This window comes from Mandrillus leucophaeus, unplaced genomic scaffold (assembly GCF_000951045.1).
Source record: "Mandrillus leucophaeus isolate KB7577 unplaced genomic scaffold, Mleu.le_1.0 Scaffold120, whole genome shotgun sequence".
Lineage (NCBI taxonomy): Eukaryota > Metazoa > Chordata > Mammalia > Primates > Cercopithecidae > Mandrillus > Mandrillus leucophaeus.
The window spans coordinates 1,267,075-1,281,456 of NW_012100321.1; the positions used below are offsets into that span (position 1 = coordinate 1,267,075).

The 14,382-nt window shown below is 50.8% G+C and overlaps 1 protein-coding gene across 1 annotated transcript in view; it reads left to right on the forward strand.

The window, feature by feature from the left end:
- Positions 1-212: 212 nt before the first annotated feature.
- Positions 213-14,382, forward strand: part of DHX34 (DEAH (Asp-Glu-Ala-His) box polypeptide 34) — a 43,156-nt gene continuing 28,986 nt past the window's right edge. Inside the window, exons 1-5 of the mRNA XM_011970050.1 lie at positions 213-283; positions 4,397-5,384; positions 7,000-7,311; positions 9,835-10,089; positions 11,947-12,049. Of these exons, the coding sequence (XP_011825440.1) occupies positions 4,680-5,384; positions 7,000-7,311; positions 9,835-10,089; positions 11,947-12,049 (1,375 nt within the window). The 5' untranslated portion in view covers positions 213-283; positions 4,397-4,679. The remainder of the gene's footprint in view (positions 284-4,396; positions 5,385-6,999; positions 7,312-9,834; positions 10,090-11,946; positions 12,050-14,382) is intronic.

Sequence of the window (14,382 nt, forward strand, 5' to 3'; positions counted from 1 at the left end):
GGCTATGCCTGGGGAGGAGAGGGAGGCGTCGGGGAGGATGTGCCTGCAAGTCTGTACCGCAACGCCTCTACTGGCCTCTAGAGGGCGCAATCTCTCGAGGCTCCGCCCCAAGCGAGGCGAGGCGGAAGCGTGCTGTGCACAGGCGCAGGATGGGTCTTGGGCAGCCCAGAGCTTCCGACTGGCTCCTCTGTGGTGGCGGGGCGGGGTCAGACCGAGATGGCGGTGTGCGCAGGCGCAAGACTAGGGCTCTTGGAACCGGAAGTTAAGGCGTTCGCGGCTTGTAGTAAGTGAGGAGGGCGGGGAGGGTGCACCGGGTGGTGGCAGCGATGGCTGCCGGAGTTGGGCCGGTCGGGGGTAATTTGGGGTGCGAGCCCAGGGGCGAGGGAAATCTCGAGATGAGGAGAAATGTAGCAGGCAGCCGAAGGGCCGGCAGACGCGGACGGAGATGGCACCTGAGCGTCTCTGGGAGAACCTGGGCTACAGGCCAGAGACGGAAAGAAACGGAGGCACGAAAAGAAGCCTCGAGAAACTGAGGGACTGAAAGACGAGGGTGTTGGGAGAGGAGGGAAGCTGAAAACTAGAGAGCGTGGGCGAGAGTTGCGATAGGTTCCAGCCAGAGGCTCAGACCACGAGGCCGAGAGGCGTGGTCGCCCTTAAACTTGGGGAGTGGAGGGGAAAGTCGGAAACTGATGGTGGACGCTAGAAACAGAAAAAATGGGAATTAGATGGAGAAACGATACACTGAATCATGTGGGACACCGAGAGATATGGAAGGGTGGAGACAGTGAAGTAGGGAGAACCCCACAAAAACTGGAGGTAATGGAGAATGATGCTGAGAAATGGAAAAGTGAGGGAGTGGAGCCCGAACCCCTAGATTTGAGTTCCTCATCTGACACTTGGCTACTCACTTAGCCTCTCTATTGCTCAGTAAAATAGGGGGTGATCATAGTGCCTTACAGTCGTGAGAAAAGTGTGTGTGTATGTACATAGGTGTGGGATAGGAATAAATCATACAGATAGGAATAGGTCTGTGTGTTAACGGGAGTAAGCAGTAAGTAAGTAAGCATGAGCTATTATTAAAGCTTCTGATATTGGGAGATAAAGTATTAGATGGGGAAATGGAGAGAGAAGGTGATGGAGAGTGAACACTGGAAGGACACAAGGGAGGAAAAAAAGATTAAAACAACATGAGAAAGAGGGCGCGGTGACTCACGCCTGTCACCCCAGCACTTTGGGAGGTCGTGGTGAGAGGATCGCTGGAGCTTGGGAGATCAAGGCTGCAGTACGCTGTGATTGCGCCACTGCACTCCAGGCTGGGTGAGAGAGTGAAACCCTGTTTCGAAAAAACAAAAATGAAACATTTTTATTTTTTTGAGTTGGAGTTTGGAGTTTCACTCTTGTTGCCCAGGCTGGAGTGCAATGGCGTGATCTTAGCTCACCGCAACCCCCGCCTCCTAGGTTCAAGCAAGTCTCCTGCCTCAGCCTCCCAAATAGCTGGGATTGCAGGCATGTGCCACCACGCCCAGCTAATCTTGTATTTTTAGTAGAGATGGGGTTTTTCCATGTTGGTCAGGCTGATCTCGCACTCCCGACCTCAGGTGATCTGCCTGCCTCGGCCTTCCAAAGTGCTGGGATTACAGGCGTGAGCCACCGTGCCCGGCCTGAAAAAGCTTTTTTTTAAATGAGAAAGATGGAGAACGTCAAATGGAGAACTGAAGAGAGATGGAGAAAGGAAGAGCTGGATTACAGAGAAAATCAGACTACGAAATGACTCAGATAAATGAAGAGAGATGAGACCAGAATAGGACAGGGAAGAGAGATGAGGATGATGAACAAGACAGACTGAAAAAGAGACAGAGGCCTGAAGAAGGAATGGAGAGAGATGGAGGGGACAGAGGGGGAAACAAACCCACTAAAGGCCATGAGCCCAGGGCAAATAGGCCAAGAGACCAAAAGATGGTCAGAGACACAGTTACACAGAAACTAGAAGATGCAGACAACCTAGAAGCTGAAAAAAATAGACACCTTGAGAGGCACGGGATGCTCTCAGCGGGGCTCAGCATGCATAGGCAGTTTGTAGCCTCAGAGGAACACTCTCATATTATTTTCATTTTTTTGTTTTTTGAGTCGGAGTCTCGCTCTGTCGCCCAGGCTGGAATGCAGTGGCATGATCTCGGCTTACTGCAAGCTCCGCCTCCCGGGTTCATGCCATTCTCCTGCCTCAGCCTCCTGAGTAGCTGGGACTACAGGTGCCTGCCACCACGCCCCGCTAATTTTTTTGTATTTTTAGTAGAGACGGGGTTTCACCATGTTAGCCAGGATGGTCCCGATCTCCTGACCTCATATTCCGCCCGCCTCTGCCTCCCAAAGTGCTGGGATTACAGTTGTGAGCCACCGCGTCCGGCCGGAACGCTCTCATTTTCGAAGAATCACTGACCCAGAGTCACAGTAACACTCCAAGCCCTCAACTTGCTTCCCTCCTAGAACAGGAAAACACAAGAGGAGGTGGGAGCATTGTTAGCACCATTATGATAGGGAACTGTGGCCTTTTGAGTCTAATTTTGTTTCCAGATTTTGCTCCACTTCCTCTTGCTGTTTTCTGCTTGTTAGTTTTCTGTTTTCTGTTTCTAGTTACTATTTAACTACTTAGCTTCTCTCTACCAAGATTGATGGTTAAATGTAAAGTTTTGAGAGGATATTATCTCTGTTTTATACATGATGAAAACTGCCTGAAGTTAGTTCAGGTTAATTTGCCCAGGGAGCTGGGCACGGTGGCTCACGCCTGTAATCCCAGCACTTTGGGAGGCTGAGGTGGGTGAATCACTTGAGGTCAGGAGTTTGAGACCAGCCTGGCCAAGACGGTGAAACCCTGTCTCTACTAAATACAAAAAATTAGCTGGGCATGGTGGCACACGCCTGTAATCCCAGCTACTTGGGAGGCTGAGGCACAAGAACTGCTTGAACCCGGGAGGTGGAGGTTGCAGTGAGCCAAGATCACACCACTGCACTCCAGCCTAGGTGGCAGAGCAAGACTCCATCTCAAAACAAAAACAAAAGACTCTAACTGTAAGCAAAAAGGCATTTTCTTGTGTAGCTGAGAAGTGGGGGGTTGAAGGAAACTAAGCTTCAAGACCTAAATGATGTTGCCAAACTTCTCTTCCTCTCCCTCTTCCTCTTTCACCCTCTCCCTGTGATGCACAGTGATATCCTTGTGCCTGTATCTAGTTATTTCTCTAGGATAGATTTTAGGAAAGACTCTGTCATGTTTCAGAGCTACTACAAACAGCTCCAGGCTTATATCAAACTTGCCTGATTATAATGGATAAAATGAGAGCTTTTCTGTCCTAGCAACCGAGTGTAAATTCCACAAAAGGGCCCTGATTGGCCCTTCTTTGATCATGTGTCCACTTCTCAGACCAATCATTGGTTAGAGGGGGAGTAGAGTACCATGATTGGCCAGGTCTTTGTCACTTGCCTACCCAATAGTGGTTCTTTGACTTAAAGGCCCTTGAACCATGTAGAATCGAGGAAGGGCTGTTCTCCAAAGGAAGTTGGATACTATCCTCAGAAAAGAAGTAAGGGGTTGTGCCAGGCAGGCAAAAATAATATATAACACTTGCAAAATTTTGCCTTTTATCTCAATGTTCTGAATCTCACTGGACCCCGGGTGAAGAACCCTTGCCTTATTCTTTTCATTACATCACACCTCTCTCCTGTTACTTCCTTTTGAGACAAGATTCTGCTGTTGGTTGGCCGTGTGACCTACATCTCTCCTTTAGGTGTCAGGTCAAACATCCCCTCCTCCCAGGATCCTTCCACGATTCCCAAGCATGGGAAGGAGGAGGAACCTCCTTTGGTGTCCCACAGCTCCCTAGGGTTCTGTTATCACAGTCCCCATCACTGGATTGTCACAGTCTGATGACGTGTGTGTCACATGAGAGATGATGTCATCATGGCCATCTGTGAGGACTCTGGTGGTCATATTCATTACCTCCTTTTCCTGGTTCAGTGCTTGAGAAACAGGCTGTTAGAAATGTTTCTAAAAATGAGCTGGGCGTGGTGGCTCACAGCAGTAATCCCAACACTTTGGGAGGCTGAGATGGGGGAATTGCTTGAGCCCAGAAGTTTGATATCGACCTGGGCAACATAGTGAGACCTCATCTCTACAAACAGTAAGAAATTAGCTGGGTGTGGCGGCATGTGCCTGTAGTCCCAGCTATTCGGGAGGCTGAGGCAGGAGGATCGCTTGAGTCCAGAAGGTCAAGGCTGTGGTGAGCCATGATTGCGGCACTGCACTCCAGCCTGGGAAACAGTGAGACCCTGCCTCAAAAAAAAAAAAAAAAAAGAAGGCACTGTTCCCAAAAGTGAATGAATGTCTTCTGTTCTCTCTCCTAAGAATCCAGGGCCTGAAAACCCAGAATGAACTTGTGTCCATCCCAGAGATCACTGCAGGTATCATGAGGTACCCTTTGTGTCATCAGCTCAAGCAGTCCCCTGACCACTTTATCATCTGTGGTGGTCCTGTGCCCTGACTAGGAGGAAAAATTAGCTCTTTGAAGATAAAGTAGTTCTCTGTTGCAATTTAAGGCACTGGCCTCTTAAATTGTTGCAGGTTGGGAATGGATGAGAATATTTGTTTTGGGTGATCAGAACTGAGACCCCCATTGTGGATTAGTAACATGCCGCCTCCTAGAACAAGAGAGGGCAGGGATCGCCGAGACCACCACTGGGCTCCCAGCGAGGAAGAGGCCTTGGAGAAATGGGACTGGAATTGTCCAGAGACACGTCGCCTCTTGGAAGATGCCTTCTTCCGTGAGGAGGATTACATCCGTCAGGGTTCTGAGGAATGTCAGAAGTTTTGGACCTTCTTTGAGCGCCTGCAGAGATTTCAGAATCTCAAGACCTCCAGGAAGGAGGAGAAAGACCCTGGACAGCCCAAGCACAGCATCCCAGCGCTGGCCGACCTACCTCGCGCTTATGACCCACGTTACCGCATCAACCTCTCTGTTCTTGGCCCTGACACACGGGGCTCTCAGGGGCTGGGCAGGCACTTGCCTGCGGAGAGAGTGTCTGAGTTCCGCCGGGCCCTGTTGCACTATCTGGACTTTGGCCAGAAGCAGGCATTTGGGCGTCTGGCCAAGCTGCAGCGTGAGCGGGCAGCCCTCCCCATCGCCCAGTATGGGAACCGCATCCTGCAGACACTGAAGGAGCACCAGGTGGTGGTAGTGGCCGGTGACACCGGCTGTGGCAAGTCCACTCAGGTGCCCCAGTACCTGCTGACTGCTGGCTTCAGTCACGTGGCGTGTACCCAGCCCCGGCGGATCGCCTGCATCTCACTGGCCAAGCGTGTAGGCTTTGAGAGCCTTAGTCAGTATGGCTCACAGGTGAGTGGGACGCACCAGATTTCCGACTTTTCCAGGGCGATCTTGGGGGAATAGGTTGCTTGTCCATATGGCAGTATCAATAAAAATGAAGCACTTGGCCGGGCATGTTGGCTCAAGCCTGTAATCCCAGCACTTGGGGAGGCCGAGGCAGGCGGATCATGAGGTTAGGAGATCAAGACCGTCCTGGCTAACACAGTGAAACCCCGTCTCTACTAAAAAATACAAAAAGTTAGCCAGGCGTGGTGGCGGGTGCCTGTAGTCCCAGCTACTCAGGCGGCTGAGGCAGGAGAATGGCGTAAACCCGGGAGGCGGAGCTTGCAGTGAGCCGAGATTGCACCATTGCACTCCAGCCTGGGCCACAGAGCGAGATTCCATCTCAAAAAAAAAAATGAAGCACTTACCCTTGGACCCAGTAATGATTCTTCTAGAACTTTATCCACAGATTGGCTTGTCCGTGGTCTATATGACAAAGGAGCTAGCATTACCAGTGTAGCACTTTAATGGCAAAACAATGGGAAACGTCCTAAAGGCTTGTCACTTTTTTTTTGAGACAAGAGTCTCGCTCTGTCGCCCAGGCTGGAGTGCAGTGGAACGATCTCAGCTCACTGCAACCTCCCCCTCCCGGGTTTGAGCAGTTCTCCTGCCTCAGCCTCCTGAGTAGCTGGGATTACAGGCACCCACCACCCTACCCAGCTAATTTTTGTAATTTTAGTAGAGACGGGGTTTCGCCATGTTGGTTAGGCTGGTCTCAAACTCCTGACCTCAGGTAATCCACCCACCTCGGCCTCCCAAAGTGTTGGGATCACAGGCATGAGCCACTGCGCCCAGCTGCGAAGGTGATTCCTGGCAATCACCGCAATGCAAACTGCCATCTTGGAAGGCCAATAATAGTCCTTCTGTGTCATGGTGGTCATAAGGGTGAAATGGGTTGATATACATAAAGCGCTTAGAGTGGTACATAATGTCCTGGCACATAGTAGGGACTCAAGAAAAGGTTATTTGTATTATAGTAAACATTATATATACATGAGGTATGGTGCTAGATACTTTCTGTGCATTGTCACATGGCATTCTCGCAGCACCTAGGGGGAAAACTGTAAAGGATGGCATTGCCTGCCCAAGGTCTGTGGCACTAAGTGGCAGAGGTAGGATTCCAACCCAAGCTGTTGGACTCCAGAGTCTGATGGCTAGGCATGGCATTTGCTTAGATTTTCTTTTTTCTTTCTTTTTTTTTTTTTTGAGATGCAGTTTCACTCTTGTTGCCCAAGGCTGGAGTGCAATGGTGCGATCTCGGCTCACTGCAACCTCTGCCTCCCGGGTTCAAGCAATTCTCCTGCCTCAGCCTCCCAAGGAGCTGGGATTACAGGCGCCCGCCACCACGCTCGGCTAATTTTGTTTGTAGTTTTAGTAGAGACGGGGTTTCTCTGTGTTAGTCAGGCTGATCTCGAACTCCTGACCTTAGGTGATCCGCCCGCCTCGGCCTCCCAAAGTGCTGGGATTACAGGCGTGAGCCACTGCACGTGGCCTGCTTAGATTTTCAATTTGGGCAGGGCCAGGGGCTGATACCCAGGCTCAGGGTCCTCTCCTGACCACACCTTTCTTCATCCCACCCCAGGTCGGCTACCAGATCCGCTTTGAGAGCACGCGTTCGGCGGCCACCAAGATTGTGTTCCTGACGGTGGGGCTGCTTCTGCGACAAATCCAGCGGGAGCCCAGTCTGCCCCAGTACGAGGTCCTGATTGTGGATGAAGTCCATGAGCGGCATCTCCACAATGATTTCCTCCTGGGTGTCCTCCGGCGCCTGTTGCCCAAGCGGCCTGACCTCAAGGTCATCCTCATGTCGGCCACCATCAACATCTCGCTCTTCTCCAGCTATTTCAGCAATGCACCCGTGGTACAGGTGCCCGGGAGGCTGTTCCCCATCACAGTGAGTACTTTCCCCTCCTCCTACATCCCCAGACCTCCAACCTGGTCTCTGTCCAAACCTGGACATGCCTCTTCTCTCTGTGGCTGTATCTGCCATCTCTTTTTTTTTAAAGATCTTCTCTTTTTTTAAAGCTACCATTTTCTGAGCATTCATAATGACCTGGTTAGAGTGCTAAGTGCTTATTAGAGTAAAAGCTGTTAGAAGAAGACCCAAAAATGGCTGGGCACAGTGGCTCATGCCTGTAATCTCAGCACTTTGGGAGGCCAAGGCAGGCGAATCATGAGGTCAGGAGATCGAGACCATCCTGGCTAACACCGTGAAACCCCGTCTCTACTAAAAATACAAAACCAAAATTAGCCAGGCATGGTGGTGGGCGCCTGTAATCCCAGCTACTTGGGAGGCTGAGGCAGGAGAATCGCTTGAACCCGGGGGGCAGAGCTTGCAGTGAGCCGAGATCGCACCACTGCATTCCAGCCTGGATGACACAGCAAGACTCTGTCTCAGAAAACAAAAAGAAAAAAAACAAAACAAAAATGTAAAGTCTCAAATAAGAGAAGTTTATTTCTCTTAGATAACAGTGCGACTGATCCAGACTGGTGGTCAACCCTGTTCCAGGTGGTCATTCAGGGATCCAGGCTCCTCCTTTCCCATTAGTCTACCATCTCACTGGGCAGGATTTCTCAAAGTCAGCAAGATTGACATTTCAATCAAGGTTAATTCCTTGTTGTGGGGGCTGTCCTGTGGATCATAGGATATTTAGCAACATCCCTGGCCCCTACCCACTAGATGCTAGTAGTCTTCTCCTGTGGTTGTGACTATTAATAATGTCTCCAGATATTGCCACATGTTCCCTGGGGTGCAAAACCACCCCTAATTGAGAAACACTGTCTTAGTGAATTATCCTTGTCTGTGTAGTCAAGACTTACAGGAAGAACTTCATTGTCTCTTGTGATTTCTGGTTCCAAATGCCCATCAATTTGCCTTCTAAGCAGCCATAAAAAAAGAAAGAATGGGCCGGGCATAGTGGCTCGTGCCTATAATCCCAGCACTTTGGGAGGCTGAGGCAGAAAGATCATGAGGTCAAGAGCTCGAGACCATCGTGGCCAACGTGGTGAAATCCTATCTCTACTAAAAATACAAAAATTAGCTGGGCATGGTGGCATGTGCCTGTAATCCTAGCTACTTGGGAGGTTGAGGCAGGAGAATTGCTTGAGCCTGGAGGCAGAGGTTGCAGTGAGCTGAGATCATGCCGCTGCACTCTACCCTGGGAAGAGAGCAAGACCCATCTCAAAAAAAAAAAAAAAAGAGAGAGAGAGAGAGAGTGCCAGCCGGGTGTGGTGGTTCATGCCTATAATCCCAGCTCTTTGGGAGGCTGAGGCAGGTGGATCACCTGAGGTCAGGAGTTCGAGACCAGCCTGGCCAACATGGTAAAACCCTGTCTCTACTAAAAATACAAAAATTAGCTGGGCATGGTGGCATGTGCCTGTAATCCTAGCTACTTGGGAGGTTGAGGCAGGAGAATTGCTTGAGCCTGGAGGCAGAGGTTGCAGTGAGCTGAGATCATGCCGCTGCACTCTACCCTGGGAGACAGTGAGATGCTGTCTCAAAAAAAAAAAAAAAAAAGAAAAGAAAGAATGAGGCTGCTTCCTGAGAAATGTTTTCTAGGGTTTTGGTTTTTTTTTTTTTAGTAGAGATGAGGTGTTGCTATGTTGTCTGCCTGAGATCAAGCAATCCTCCCGTCTTGGCCTCCCAAAGAGCTAGGATTACAGGTGTGAGCCAGCTATGCCTGGAAATCAGCCAGCCAACCTGGCTCAGGCTCAGGTCCTCTCCTGGTCATCCAACCAACCTGATTTCTAGGGTTTTCATCCTGGTTCCATCACCTAGAATTTTTTTCTTGTTGAAGCTACTCTAAACACAAGAGAATGCATGCATTGTAAATATATAGCTCAATTAGTTTTCCCCAGTTAAATACATCTACGTAGCTAGCACCCAGGTTTAGAAAAGTCAGACATTACCAGCACCCCACAAGCCTTGCAGTTGCTTTGTTACTTTGTCTTTTTATTACATCCTTCAGAAATTATCTAACTGCAGTGTGCTGTCTATCACCTGTTTCTCAATTAGGGGTGGTTTTGCCCCCCAGTGAACATGTGGCAATATCTGGAGACATTTTTAATAGTCACAACCAGAGGAGAAGACTACTAGCATCTAGTGGGTAGGGGCCAAGGATGCTGCTAAATATCCTACAATGCACAGGACAGCCCCCACAACAAGGAATTGTCCAGACTGCAATGTCAATCTTGCTGACTTTGAGAAATCCTGCCCAGTGAGATGGTAGACTAATGAGAAAGGAGGAGCCTGGATCCCTGAATGACCACATGGAACAGAGTTGCCCACCAGCCTGTACCTGTTGCACTGTGTCTTCTCTGTCAACCGGCTCTCCCCTGTCAGCCTGCAGCCTCCCCAGCCCATTGCTCTGAGCTGAAGGGACAGGGTGTGCTTCTACCTGGGGCTGTCTCCTCTCAGGTCGTGTACCAGCCACAGGAGGCGGAGCCAACCACGTCCAAGTCGGAGAAGCTGGACCCACGCCCTTTCCTGAGGGTACTGGAGTCCATTGACCACAAGTACCCACCTGAGGAGCGGGGTGACCTCCTCGTCTTCCTCAGCGGCATGGCGGAGATCAGCACCGTGCTGGAGGCCGCCCAGACCTATGCCAGCCACACCCAGCGCTGGGTGGTGCTGCCCCTGCACAGTGCCCTGTCTGTGGCCGACCAGGACAAGGTATCACAGGAAGCCCAAGTGGGGCAGGCGAGGGGTCTGCATGAGTCAGGGGTGGCTGCACACAGGACTTGTGTAACTCCACAGACGCAGGGCTTGGGGGCTGCACTTGTGCAAAGTCGTAGCCACCTAGTGGCAGAGCCAGGCTGCGAACCCAGGTAGTTTGGCCCTGGAGCCCATGCTCTAAACCAGAGGTCGGCAAACTTTCTAGAAAGGATCAGAGTAGATATTGTCAGCGCTATGGACCATGGGCTGGCTGTCTGTCACAGCTACTCAGCCCCACTGTTGCAGCATGAAAGCAGCCATAAATTGAGTGGGTAAGTCTGTGTTCCAAAACAATTATTATTTTTTTTTGAAACAGGGTCTTGCTCTGTTGTCCAGGCTGGAGTGCAGTGGCATAATCGGGGCTCACTGCAGCCTTGACTTCTTGGGCTCAAGTGATCCCCTCTCCTTAGTCCCCCAAGTAGCAACTATAGGTGTGTGTCACTATACTCCGTTAATTTTTTTTTTTTTTTTAGACAGATTCTCACTCTGTCACCCAGGCTGGAGTGCAGTGGCGTGATTGTGGCTCATTGCAACCTCTGCCTCCCAAGTTCAAGCGATTCTCCTGTCTCAGCCTCCCGAGTAGCTGGGACTACAGGTGCACACCACCATGTCCAGCTGATCTTTTGTATGTTGAGTAGAGACAGGGTTTCACCATGTTGGCCAGGCTGGCCTTGAACTCCTGACCTTAAGTGATCTGCCTGCCTCAGCCTCCCAAAGTGCTGGGATCACAAGTGTGAGCCACCGTGCCTGGCCTCCGTTAATTTTTTTTTTAAATTTTAGTAGCAAAGAGGTCTCACTGTGTTGCCCAGGCTGGTTTCAAACTCCTGAGCTCAAGCGATCCTCCCACCTCGACCCCCAGCAGGGGCAGTGCCAGTTTGTGCTTCAGCAGATCCCTCTGGCTGCCATGTGAGTCTACAGGCCAGAGATCTGAGGGGAAGCTAGAGCAGGATTAGAGTGGGTGAGGAGAGGCCTGGACCAGGGCATGGGCCGGGCTGTGGGAGGAGGGAAGGATTTCAAGAAAAGTTCAAGATGGCCTGGTGCGGTGGCTCACGCATATAATGCCAGCACAGGAAGCTGAGGCAGGAGGATCACCCGAGCTCAGGAGTTAGAGACCATCCTAGGCAACATAGTGAGACCTTGTCTCTACAAAACAAAAGAAAACTAGCTGGGCATGGTGGCATGTGCCTATAATCCCAGCTACTTGGGAGGCTGATGCGGGAGGATCACATGAGCTCAAGAGGTCAAGGCTGCAGTGAGCTGTGATCATGCCACTGCACTCCAGTGTAGGCCAAAGAGTGAGACCCTGTCTCAAAAAAAAAAAAAGTTCAAGATGTTCAGATCGGGCGGTGGGTGTGGTGGTTCATGCCTGTAATCCCAGCACATTGGGAGGCCTAGGCGGGTGGATCACCTGAGGTCAGGAGTTCAAGACCAGCCTGGCCAACGTGGTGAAACCCCATCTCTCCTTAAAATACAAAAATTAGCCAGGCATGGTGGCACATGCCTGTAATCCCATCTGCTCCGGAGGCTGAGGCAAGAGAATTGCATGAACCCAGGAGGTGGAGTTGCAGTGAGCTGAGATCATGCCACTACACTCCAGCCTGGGTGACAGAGCAAGACTGCCTCCGTCTGAGGATGGGGGAGGGCCCAGGATGGCCCAGGTGATGGGGTGGATGGTGAGCTGTCTCTGAGAGGGAGGTCTCTGGAGGAGGAAAGGGTTCCAGGGAAGCTGCTGACATGGGGGTGGACGGGAAATTGGGCACATAGGTTCGTCGGGGCTGAGTTAGTTCTTGACACCACCCCCTCCCTTTCCCCCAGGTATTTGATGTGGCGCCACCTGGAGTCCGGAAATGCATCCTCTCCACCAACATCGCCGAGACCTCAGTCACCATTGATGGGATCCGCTTTGTCGTAGATTCTGGTAAAGACCACCACAAGCCCCTACCCACCACCCGCAAGGACTTAGATAGGAGCGTGGGGTCCGGAGGTGTACACGTGCGGCAGGGACGCACCAGCTTGAAGTGGGAAGTACAGTTGACTTTCCCATGTCCAAAATGCTTGCGACCAGAAGTGTTTGGAATTTCAGGTTTTTTGGAATTTGGAATATTTGTATCTATTTTATTATTTGAGCATGTCAAATCGAAAACTCTGAAATCCTCCAGTGAGCATTTTATTGGAGGGTCATGTTAGCGCTGAAAACATTTCAGAGTTTTGAGCATTTCAGATTTTGGATTTCCGGAATTGGGATGCTGGAAGATGACATGTGGGGCTGTGGACCAGTGGCAGCATCTTAATTTTTCTCACGCCTCCCAAGCCTGCTTCTGCCCTGGGGCCTCTGCACTTACTGTTCTCTCTGCTGAGAGCTGTCTTTCTCCAGGTATTCACACAGCTGAGGCCCTCACCACATTTCAGGGCCTGCATACAGGTCCCCCCATCAGAGAGGCCCATCCTGTCCACTCTAAGAGATATCCCCTCCCCCTTCTCCATCCAGTGTTGCTTCTCATATGAGGGGGGTTGGCATTCAATTTGTTTTTGTTTTTTTTTTTGAGACGGAGTCTCGCTCTGTTGCCAGACCGGAGTGCAGCGATGCGATCTTGGCTCATTGCAATTTCTGCCTCCCAAGTTCAAGCGATTCTCCTGCTTCAGCCTCCCAAGTAGCTGGGTTTACGGACGTGCATCACCACGCCTGGCTAATTTTTGTATTTTTAGTAGAGACAGGGTTTCACCATGTTGGCCAGGCTGGTCTCGATCTCTTGACCTCAAGTGATCTGCCTGCCTCGGCCTCCCAAAGTGCTGGGATTACAGGCGTGAACCACCGCGCCTGGTCCAGCATTCTGTTTTATATGTGCTGCTGTGTTTGTTCACTTTCTGTCTTCCTGACCTGAATGTTCGCTGGAAGGTCAGCATAGCATCGTGTTTGGAGACACTGGAGCCTGCCCGGCCGGGTTCAGTGCTGGGTGAGTGGCTGGGTTCATGTCACTGACACTTCATGCATCGGTTGGCTTATCTGTAAAATGACAGTGACATGCCCTCCCTCAGGTTATGAGGATTAAATGACTTAACACCCTTGGGTGCCTTAGTGCCTGGCACAGAGCCATCACTCAATAAGTGTTAGCAGCTACCTGGTCGTATTGACTCTGGGATGCCATTGATGGTAAAATGGTTCATAATTTCATGTGCCATTAAGACATTTTAGGCCGGGCGCAGTGGGTCACGCCTATAAATCCCAGCACTTTGGGAGGCCAAGGCAGGCAGATCACTTGAGGTTAGGAGTTTGAGACCAGCCTGGCCAACATGGTGAAACCCCGTCTCTACTAAAAATACAAAAATTAGCCAGACTTAGTGGTGCATGCTTGTAGTCCCAGCTGCTCAGGAAACTGATGTGGGAGAATCACCTGAGCCCAGGAAGTCGAGGCTGCAGTGAGCCGTGATTGTGCCACTGCACTCAAGCCTGGGCAACAGAGCGAGACCGTGTTTTGAAAAAAAAGAGAGAGAGAGAAATTTGAAAAATAGTGCCTGCCAGGTGCAGTGGCTCATGCCTGTAATCCCAGCACTTTGGGAGGCCGAGGCAGGTGGATCACCTGAAGTCAGGAGTTCGAGACCAGCCTGGCCAACATGGTGAAACCCCGTCTCTACTAAAAATACAAAAATGACCTGGGCGTGGTGGTGGGTTCCTGTAATCCCAGCTACTTGGTAGGCTGAGGCAGGAGAATCACTTGAACTTGGGAGGCGGAGTGAGCGAGATTGCGCCATTGCACTCCAGCTTGGGCAATAAGAGCGAAACTCCGTCTCAAAAAAAAAAAAAAGAAATGTGAAAAAAGGTTGTTCTGCTACTGGAGGAAATACAGTGCTCTGTTCAGTCCTGTGAGACTAGGGCCTTTGTTTAGCTCATTGCTCTTCCCCTAGTGCCTACTGCAGTGCCTGGTACATAGTAGGTGCTTAATAAGTATTGATTGGATAAATGAACCTCTGAAGAAACAAAGGCTTGGGAAAATAAATGAAAAGATGTGTGAGTGAAAGGCTGGGTGCGGTGGCCCATGCCTGTAACCCCATCACTGTGGGAGGCTAAGGGAGGCAGATTGCTTGAGCCCAGGAGTGTGAGATCAGCCTGTGAAACCCCATCTCTACAAAAAATTAGCTGGGCATGGTGGCGTGCCCCTTTAGTCCCAGCTATTCGGGAGGCTGAGCTAGAAGGATCATCACTTGAGCCTGGGAGGTTGAGGCTGCAGTGAGCTGTAATTGAACCACTGCACT